The following is a 10,113-nucleotide window of genomic DNA, read 5'->3' as shown; positions in this document are numbered from 1 at the left end:
GATGCGGTGACCGCTGCGGCAAGCTCAGGAGCCGAGTGGGCCTCGGCCCTCTGTCCCGCCGGACCCGGGCTCCCGAACTCTCCATCTTCTTCGGTCGGCCCGCGATCACCGAGGCGGCCTCGCGCCCCATCGCCCCTTCCCCATCCCTCCCCTGTCCCCGTCCCCGCCCCGGGGGCCGCCGCCACCCGTCTCCCACGATGGCTCTGAAGAGAATCCACAAGGTAAGCAGCCGGAGGTCGGCTGTGGGTTCGGGCCGCTTTGTGGGCCAGCAGAGCAGGCTGCGGCCTGCACTTCCCGCCGTCGCCTCCGCCGGGCTCGCGGCCTCTTCCGACCCGGCTGCGGGAGATGGCCCTGCCGGGCGGCCTTCACACCCCACTCTCAGTGATGGCGCCGGAGGAGGCCCCGTACCACAGCCCGCGCTTAGGCCGGAGGTGCGCTCATCCACTCAGCGTTCCTCCTTGGCCTCTTTTCCAGGCCCTGCGTGGAATGGATTTCCAGGGCCTCTCCGGCCTGGGACTGCTGTGCTAGAGGGCCATTGTCCAGGCATGCCAGGAGGGGGGGCTGGGGCGTTGGGCGGCCCCTTCGACAGAGGTCGAAAGGGTTCCTCGCCCCATCTCTGACCGTTCTTCCCCCCTCCCCCACCTGCCCTGGCTCCCTCCACACGCCTGAGCTTGGGTCCCATATCTCGGGCAGACGGAGGAAGCCTTTTTGTCCGATACATAAGTGTTTCTGGCGTGCACTCACCTCTTGGTGGCCGCACACTTAGGTCCACTCCATTGGTCTAGAAACAGTAGGAAGTTTAGAAGGAAAAAAACCCCCAAAACATGAGTCTTTGCGGGGGGCGGGGGGGCGGGAAGTAGAGGGAGAAACGTTTTATTCCTTGATGTTGCCAAATGTAGTCAGAAACACTCGGTTTAGCTGGAATGGGTCTAATAGAAGAGCTGTTAAATTGGCATGGGTAAAGGTAGAAACTTGAATATTGAAAAACACTAGAGAAATTACACAAAGTTTCCTTTTACAGCTTAAATTAGATGGTATGTTCAGGTTTAATTTAGAAGGGATTTTGTTTGATTTTTCCACTAGGAAGGACTTCTTTGCTCTTTAAGATGAAGAGTTATTCATTTAGTTATCTATACTGAGATTTTCCTAATATCTTTCCTAGAATATAGGCTTGGTTTAAAATTTAGGGTCTCCACCCTAAAATTGTAACTTCATGCCTTTCACGGACATGTTTTGTTTTAGAAGTGGGGAAGTGCCACTGGTGATTTTTGTTTGGTGTTTTACTTGGCTGTATTAAACCTCCAACCACTTAGAAGTAGAGCCTGGGATTATCTATCTTGAAAAATGGAACAGAGATGCAAGGAGAAGAGAACCAATTTTCACCTTGCCTTAAACTCAGTGAAAATGTGAATTGGTGGACAGTTTAAACACCTCAGCTCAGCTGTTGGTCCTCATTTCTTTCTTGATCTAAGACCTTTAATGTGAAATTAATCCCAATGGTTACTGTAAATTAGGTTAGATCCTTACCAATTTCTTTTAACACTCTTGATTTCTAACAAATGAAAAAGGACAGACTTTAGACAGTAAATCTTGTACTGAAATGATGCAGGTTATTTGTTAAACGAAGCTTGAACTTTAAGCAAAGATTTCATAAAGAACCATTAAAGGGGCAGGAACACACTGAGGAATGGTCATCATGGTAAAACTATATATGCATTTTTAAGGCTTTTAGGAGTTTCTAGGTTCTTACATAGTGTAATTGGGAAGTTAACAATCTGAGATTATACCTGTAGAAAATTGTGCTCTTATTTTAAACCTGAAGAAGAATGAGTATAATGTGTATGATAACTTATAGTCAACAAATGTAGCCTTTAATTTCTACATTAATTGATACGTGTGTTACAGGAATTTTTTTCAGAGAGGGAAAATAGTACTCAAAACATGCATTTTAATCTAACGTACTTACATCCAGTAATATGGTTTCTTAATACTACATATTCTCTAAATTTCCTCTAAAATATGCCCTCAAAAATTTTAATAAGGGAAATCAAATTTAGATAATGATAATTTGAACTTTAAAAACTTAGTATGAACCTTTTTCCTCCTTGTTTATTACCTAGAGCCCTCCTCAAAATATGGCTCAACTTTGATACTGCCAAGGATTAGAAAAATAAAATTTATTTTTGGTATACTAGTCAATAAGATTGAGAAACAAAATGGAGATCATTTTTCCCTCCAAGCTTTCTGTATGATTCCAATTTTAAGTTGAATGCAGACTTACCTAGGTATGGATATCACCAATCCTATCATATTCTCAGCCCTAGTAATATATCTACACTGGAATCCCCAAAAGATTTACTTGGCTTATGTAATTGACCTTGGTCTTGAACCTTCCTAGTTATCATTCTCTGAAAAAAATAGTTCTATTTTAATTCCCTCTCAACTTTAGATATGAACTACTGCATCTGGGTTCTAATAAGATTTTGTTAAGAATAAATACATTTGACATGTGGCATCTTTAGGAACTGATTAATTTGTTTCTTTGACAGAGGGAAATAGTGTTCTGTGGATGTGACAATGCCACGTCTTTTTTGGAAAAAGCTTTTGATGGACTTTATTTTGATATACACTTGCAAGTCCCCTGACCTGTGCTTTAACATAGTATACCGAAGAGGATCATTATGAACATCCAGTATAGTTCTTTGTAGGGATTGGGACCCTCTGAGATTGTTTGTATCTATACTAGATTACCCAACCTGCCATGTTTTGAGGTTTCTGCTGACTTTATAGGTCTTCAGCTTTAATTTTGATGCTTTGACTGTTTGCCTCTAGCAGCACCACCCCCGGCCCTTTTCCAGTTGGCTGCATCTCATTTGTTGTGGGCTGGGAAACCAGATCACGGAGCTTATTAAAATTATGTCTAAAATAAGATTCAGTAGGCTCTGAGTGAAGAGGGCTTCATGGTTTTTGTGAACTGTGTGGTCTCTGGCTGATCAGAGACCTTTTTAACTTGCTTCCTGTTTTTCTTTACTTTTGTTTTACAGGTGCAGAAGGCTTTTTGGTGCTCTTAAAGTACCATAATATTGAAATACAGGGTTAATTTCTTTATTCTTGAGAACAGTAAAAGGCTGAATATCTTGATTCTTTGAGGAGTTGAAGACAGACCAAAGTTAGGATACTAAAAGCACTTTTCTTAACAATAGTAGTGCTTTGTAACTCTAATGATGTCCTGCTAGTTATAGTTAACATTTGGTGTACATAGCTGTAGTGCTAGGATCATCACTTTATTTAGTCTATTTCTAAATAAAGATTTTTGAAATTCAAAAAAATTTTTTATTTTCCAATTACAGTTGACATACAATATTTATGTTAGTTTCAGGTGTACAACATAGTAATTAGACATTTATTTACCTTACAGAGTGGTCACCCTAATAAGTCTGGTATTCATCTGACATCATACATAGTTATTGCAATATTATTGACTATATTCCCTGTGCTGTACTTTACATCCCTGTGACGTTATAACTGGCTATTTGTAATTTTTAATCCTTTTTACCTTTACACCCATCCCACAACCACCCTCCTATCTGGCGATCAGTTTGTTCTCTGTAACTATGATATTTTTATGGCTAGTTTCTTTTAAGGCCCCTTGAGACAATAAATAAAGTTCTTAGTGAAATAAATATTTCAAACTGATGGCTATAAAGGCCAGGCAGGTAACCAAAGTGAGCAAAGAAAATGGCGGGGTTGGGGGGGGGGTCCTAGAAATTGCTGTGCTATCAGAAGAGGGCAGCTGCTACCTAGCTCTCGCCAAATGTTGCTCTTGCCAGAATCTGTGGGCTTAATGTTGCCAGGTCTTCTTCTTTCTTTCTTTCTTTCTTTCTTTATTTTCCAAAAAAGGAAGCTGCAAATCCAGATTTTTGGCAACGATTTTAGGGGGAAAAAACACTTTTGGTAGGTTGGTAGGCACTAGTTTAATATGTGAATTAGAAATAACAAAAGGTTAAGGTTCATTAATTAGGAGTGTAAGGATTAAATCACTTAGACCATATTTTCTATCTTTAAAAGTTTCAAAGTATTGCTTTATGTAGATGGGCAAGATTAGGGAGTTTTATGTAAATTTCTAATTAATTTGCTGAAGTTTTGTATGGTTAAGTGTGAGGTTGTAGGGAAGGCCAATTTAGTAGATGCACCTATCCCACAGTAGAAGTTTACATCCTATTCTTAACTTCATTATGATGTGTTCATGTTATGAATCATCTTTCTCTAGACTGCATACTTTCAAAATGTCTAAGATTGGGAGATTACCAAAGGATGATTCTTAAGGCTATGGGAAAGGAGTTGTAACACTAACAAATTTACTAAATTTAAAAAAGATTACAGTGCTGTGCTAGAAGTGTGATACTGTACATTACATTATCAGAGGTAAAGATTGAGTGAATTCCAGTCAAAATGAGGAAACAAATTAACAAATAGTCCTGTGGGATGCTGGGAACTTTAGGATAATGAATAGTAGGCCGAAGATGGCTGTTTGAATTAGTTCTGTCTTGGAAAGCAGACATACCTACCTTCTTAATCCAAAAGATAAGCTTCTTGAAATCTCTGGAAAGTTTGTTTGTTTGTTTGTTTTTTAAATTAGAAAAGGATGATTTGCTTTACAAAAGATTCGTTGAATTGAGAAACTTTCTTTGCCTCTACCAGGTTGCTTTTTAAATGTAATTTAAACAGTCATCATTGAAGAATTACTATTAATAAATCTAGGTTTTCTTTAAAGTCTCCTGTATGTATTACTGTACTGTTGATCGACAAAGAGGAGGTGTCGACAAAGTCCAATTTTAGTTTAGAGAGAGAGATTTTAGTTTAGAGAAAGAGAGAGAGAGGGCTGCTAAAATATCCTAGGCAGTTCCAGGATTGGAATACCTGACTCATGCCTGATGCTGCCAGGAACCTCTGCAGCCTCATCCCAGAAATGCAGAAGCACACACTTTTTTTTTCCTGTAGAAGTAAAATAAAGTGTTGGTGGTTAGGTTCCTAGGCTAACCTTCAAAATCATAGTAAACGACATAGGGAAAAAAAGTACTGTTCTTTTGTCTGTAGTCATTTGAGATTTCAAATAATAGAACCATAAAATGTTAGCACTGCAACATATCTTGGAGCTACTTTCTGAAAAGGCTATATGAGTTAGTAGGGCTAGATCAAGAACCTGAATTTCTTGACTAGTTGTGTCCATTGTCTTTCTGGCAGGCTATATACCCTACCCTTATATAGCTGTTGGTATGTAAATCCAGAGGATGCAATCAGTTTTTGTTAATACATTTGGATATTTAAAACTATGTCCTGGAACTAGAGGATCTTTTCCTCAACATCTATTGTTGGAAAGGTGTGTATAATTCCCTTAAAACTGTGCATATTTTTCATGTTCTGTCCCCTATCTTTCATCAGAGTCCAATGGGTTTTTAATCTCTCCAAAACATTAGGAGTCACCCTCCTACCTCTTTAAACACTCCATTTAATCTCAGTAGGTGACCCAATTACCTATTTTACAGAGAAAATAAAAATTTTATGTATGAATTCTTTAGATTTCCTTTTGAGGCCTTTCAAAACAAAAACAAAAAAACAAAACCCCACAGCTACCATCTTTAGAGTACTGAGTTTGTATCAGAATTACTGAATCTTCTGAACAACCCTATGAGAATTCTGTCCTCCCTGGTTAGATGAGAAAACAGAGACTTGGAGAAGTAAACAAACTTCCCTATGATTATGTGTTTATAGTAGGAAAGCCAGGATTCAGATGCATGCCATCTTGACTATAGAGGCAGCCATTGCTCCAAATTTACCTTAGTCATCACTCTTCTTCCTCTTGTCTCTGGAGAAGCTATACTTTTCCCTTTGCCAGGCTGACTTTTGCTTTCCATCTCATTTTTTCTTTCTGCCAGGCATTTGCTCTCTAGAAATTGTCTCTGCTCTCCTAGTTCCAGTCTGTTCTCTACTAATTCCCCTCAGCATCCAAAGTTATTTAGGATTGCCCTCATCCTAAACATTTTTTAATCCCTCTCCCCCACTATAGCCAATACCTTCCCTTTCTCTTCCCCTCCCATCTCTGGCATCGCAGTGCCAAAATTCTTGAAAGAATAGTCTGTTCACTCTTCTGGACTGTTTAGTGAGATCACTTATGATTACTTAATTGCCAAATTCAATGGGTTTTAACTTTTGTAGCAGTTAACGTGATTCTCAGTTGTTTCCCTTAGCTTGTGATAAACTGTTGTCTCCTTCATATTTATTAGAATACCTTTCATACTACTAATATTGTTGGATACAAACAAGTTCATGAAATAATGCACACTTAGATTAGAATTAATAGCACAAATGATACCAGGTAAATTAATTAAAATTCATAACCAAAATATCACAAGCATAGAATTGAGTAAATTACTTAAAAACAAATTATATTAAAATGAAACATCATTCATTGTCATTTTGTTATAAAGCAACAGACACTAAGAATTGTTTTTCTTACGTAATAAAAGGGATCTTCATCAGGTGCTGCATTAAATGTGTTACTGTATATTGTTTTTATTACAGTACACTATGAAAATTGGTTGCGAACAGGTGCATTGTAGCAAAAGAAAGAATGCATACTGCAAATTTTCAATATTCGTGTAGTTAGGCTAGTACCAACATTGTTTCATAGACAGATCACCTTTAGCTCATGTTTGTTTTAAAATAATCTGACTTATTGGGCCTTAAGAATCAAAGGACTCTGATTTTTATTTAAGACTTCTGTATTCTAGCTATAAGTCCATGGGGAATGGGTTAGTATAGTAGAAATATTTAATAAGCTTATTGTAAGCTTTGATTAAGTTACTTTTCAAATGTATATTGAATTATAACAAGAAACAGGAAAGATCAGTGGAGTTACATAGACAATAATGCCTATGGTTAAATGCTGTTTGTGCATCAGAACACAGTGGATATCATTTACTTTGTGATACGCAAGTTTCTTGAGGCAAATTATTGTTTTAAATCTGCAGAAATGTATTAAAAACATTAAAAGTGGAGAAAATTTAGAACAAAAATATTGACACTTTCTGTAATACATATTAATATATCATTAGAAATATTACTGTAATTGAAACAGTTCTAAAGGATCGTTTTCAGAATCATTTTCTTTCAGCTTTATGTTTTTCCTTTTACAGAGAATGTCTTCTCACCCTACCCCCTTCTCTTTCTGAATTCTTTATTCATCCTTGGAGACCCAACAGAAATGACTTCTCTGTGAAGTATGCCTCAGGCATGCAGGCAGTAGGGTTCCATTATAGAACTGTTTCTTAGTATGTGAACATGATTGATTATTCCCCTAGTCTGAGCTCTCTTGGGCAAAGTCCCTGTTGTGTTGGTTATAGTCTCTGTCGTGTTGGTTATAGTCCCTGAGTGCCCGATGCATAGTGGGCATTCAGTTTTGGCCAACATTCAGGAAATACCAACAGCAAGTGGTGGAGTGAGAAAAAATAGTAGGATTTTGGAGCATCATCCTTACTGAGTCATGTTCTAATCTTGTGGCCTTAGGCAAGTCACTTCACTGATTTTCTTTAGCCTCAGCTACCTTGTCTATAGAATGGGGATGGTGTTACATAACCTGCAAGTCTGTGGGGGATGAGTAAAAAGAAAATATAGTCTACATAAAAGGTAGTTATTAATTATCACTGTGGCTTAACTGCCCAGTAATATCGACCCATGGAATTGGTAGAATCTTAAAATCTTGTGTCATTGTTAAGTGTCGGTTTAACATTTTACTTCATTGTTGCCTCAACTGAAAAAAAAAACAAAAAACCCCATGTCATAAAAGTAATGCTTTATAATTTTTCTAAGTAGAAAAAGGGACTGAATTCCAATTTTTTTCTTCAGTCAGCTTCAAAATATTGTCAAATAAATGTGTTCTAATACATGTGATTTTTTTTTTTGGTCTAGAATTAAAAACAATTCTTTTAAACATTATCTTGTAATAGAGGTATCTGCTGCTGTCCTTTGAGTGCTTCCCCTACCACATGTAGAGTATCATGCCAGTCTAAGTGATAGCACTCCTTTGCCAACTTCTTAAGGGCTTATATCAGATGACATTTTTGAAATCAGAGTTGTTTTACAGAAGCCACAGTTTAGAAATAGATTCCTTAAAATAATAGCATACTAATGAGAGTGATTGATTTTCTTTAGATTAAATGTCCTTTTATTTATACCATCTTTATTAGTTTCATAAGGCTACTGTAATAAGTTACCAAAAACTGAATGGTTTAAAACAAGAGAAATTTATTCTCTCACAGTTTTGGAGGCCAGAAGTCCAAAATCATTGTATTGGTAGGGCCACACTCCCTTTGGAGCCTTTGTGGGAGAATCCTTCCTTTCCTCTTTCAGCTTCTGGTAGCTGTTAGCATTCCTTGGATTCCTTGGTTTGTGGCCACATCACTCCCATATCTGCCTTCCTCTTCTACCTTCTATTCTGTGTATGTCTTCTCCTCTTTTGTCTCTTATAAGGACAATTTATATTAAATTCAGGGCCCACACAGTTAATCCCGGATGGTCTTATCAAGACCCTTAATTTAATTACATTTACAAAGACCCTTTTCCCACCAAATTCTAGTAAAATGGCTGCTGTAATTGCCTTTGGGCTTTTCTGTTTTTGTCTTTTTTAAAACTTTTTAAAATTTTGAAACAGTTTGAACCCTACAGAAAAGTTGCAAACACAATACTTTTAGAACATTTTTTCTTTAACCATTCAAAGTTTGTTAGCATGATGCCTTATCAGCCACAAGTACTTCAATGTGTATTTCTCTCAAACAAGGACATTCTGCTACTTAAGCATGATACAACCACATAATCACAATACAACCATCAAAATTAGGAAATTTCCATTGAGGTCATACAACTATCTAATCTTCAGACCCCATTCAAGTTTCGTCAGTTGTTCCAATAATGTCTTTATAGGAAAAGATCCAGTCCAGAGTTACCTTGCATTTAATTATCTATGTTTAGTCTTTTTCAATTCCTTAGTCTTTCTTTGGTTTTATGTCCTCGACACTTAAAGAGCATAGTCCAGTTATTTTGCAGAATGTCCTTCAGCTTGGGTTTGCCTTACGTTTTCTAACGATCAGATTTAAGCCATATATCTTTGACAGAAATGTCATAGTAGCAGTGCTGTGTCCCCCCCGCCCCCTTTGCATCTATCAAGTGGTACGTGATTTTGGTTAGATTCTTTATATCCTGTCAGGTGGTAAGCAGTTTCATTTGGACCCTTTACTGAGAATTTTCACTTATATCACCTGACTAAGGTGATGTCTACCAGGGTTCCCTACTATAGAGTTATTCTTTTTCCTTTTATAATGAATAAGTAATTCATTGGGAGACACTTTGAGAAAATGTATTTGTCCTGTTTATGTTATTTATCTATTGCTGCATAGGAAAATACCCCAAAATTTAGCTGCTTAAAACACATTATCACATAATTTCTGAATATCAGGAATCTGAGAATGGCTTATAGTGGAGGTGGTTCTGGCTCAGAGTATTTTTTGAGGTTACTGCCTGGGGCTGCAGTTCTCTAAAAGCTATAGGATCCCCTTCCAAGCTCACTTCCGTGGTTGCTGGCAGTTCCTTGGGGGTTGTTAGACGGAGGGACTCATTCCCCCAGCCTCACCCACCCACAATGGGTCTCCAAAGGGCTGCCTAAATGTGCTGAAGACACAGCAACTGGCTTCCCTCAGAGTAATCCTAGAGAATAGAGCAACAAATTAAAGCCCACAGTACGTTTTATAACCTTATCTTAGAAGTGACACACCAAGACTTCTGCCATATTCTTTTGGGCTCACAGACTATCCCTAGTACAGTGTGGGAGAAAGGACTACACAAAGGTGTGAATACTAGGAATCTAAGCTCATTAGGAGCTATATTGGAGCCTGGGTACCACACTAGTACTTAAAAATTTTTTAATTCCTTTTTAAATTTATATTTGTATGGACTCACGATTTCCTGTTACCATTTATTTTAATGCTCTAATTGTCTCAGACTTGCTCTTTTTCCCACCATCATTCTTTGAGCACTTCTTTATGTTCTGGCACAGCAAGA

General features: G+C 38.0%; 1 protein-coding gene across 1 annotated transcript in view; it reads left to right on the top strand.

The window, feature by feature from the left end:
• Positions 1–10: 10 nt before the first annotated feature.
• UBE2D2 (ubiquitin conjugating enzyme E2 D2) overlaps positions 11–10,113 on the top strand; it is a gene marked incomplete at its 5' end in the record, with an annotated part of 43,068 nt that continues 32,965 nt past the window's right edge. Inside the window, one exon of the mRNA XM_006923041.3 lies at positions 11–221. Within this exon, the coding sequence (XP_006923103.2) occupies positions 11–221 (211 nt within the window). The remainder of the gene's footprint in view (positions 222–10,113) is intronic.

The sequence above is a fragment of the Pteropus alecto genome, unplaced genomic scaffold (genome assembly GCF_000325575.1).
Source record: "Pteropus alecto unplaced genomic scaffold, ASM32557v1 scaffold78, whole genome shotgun sequence".
Classification (NCBI taxonomy): domain Eukaryota; kingdom Metazoa; phylum Chordata; class Mammalia; order Chiroptera; family Pteropodidae; genus Pteropus; species Pteropus alecto.
The sequence above is the reverse complement of the archived record's forward strand: the minus strand, read 5'-3'. Positions and strand labels throughout refer to the sequence as shown.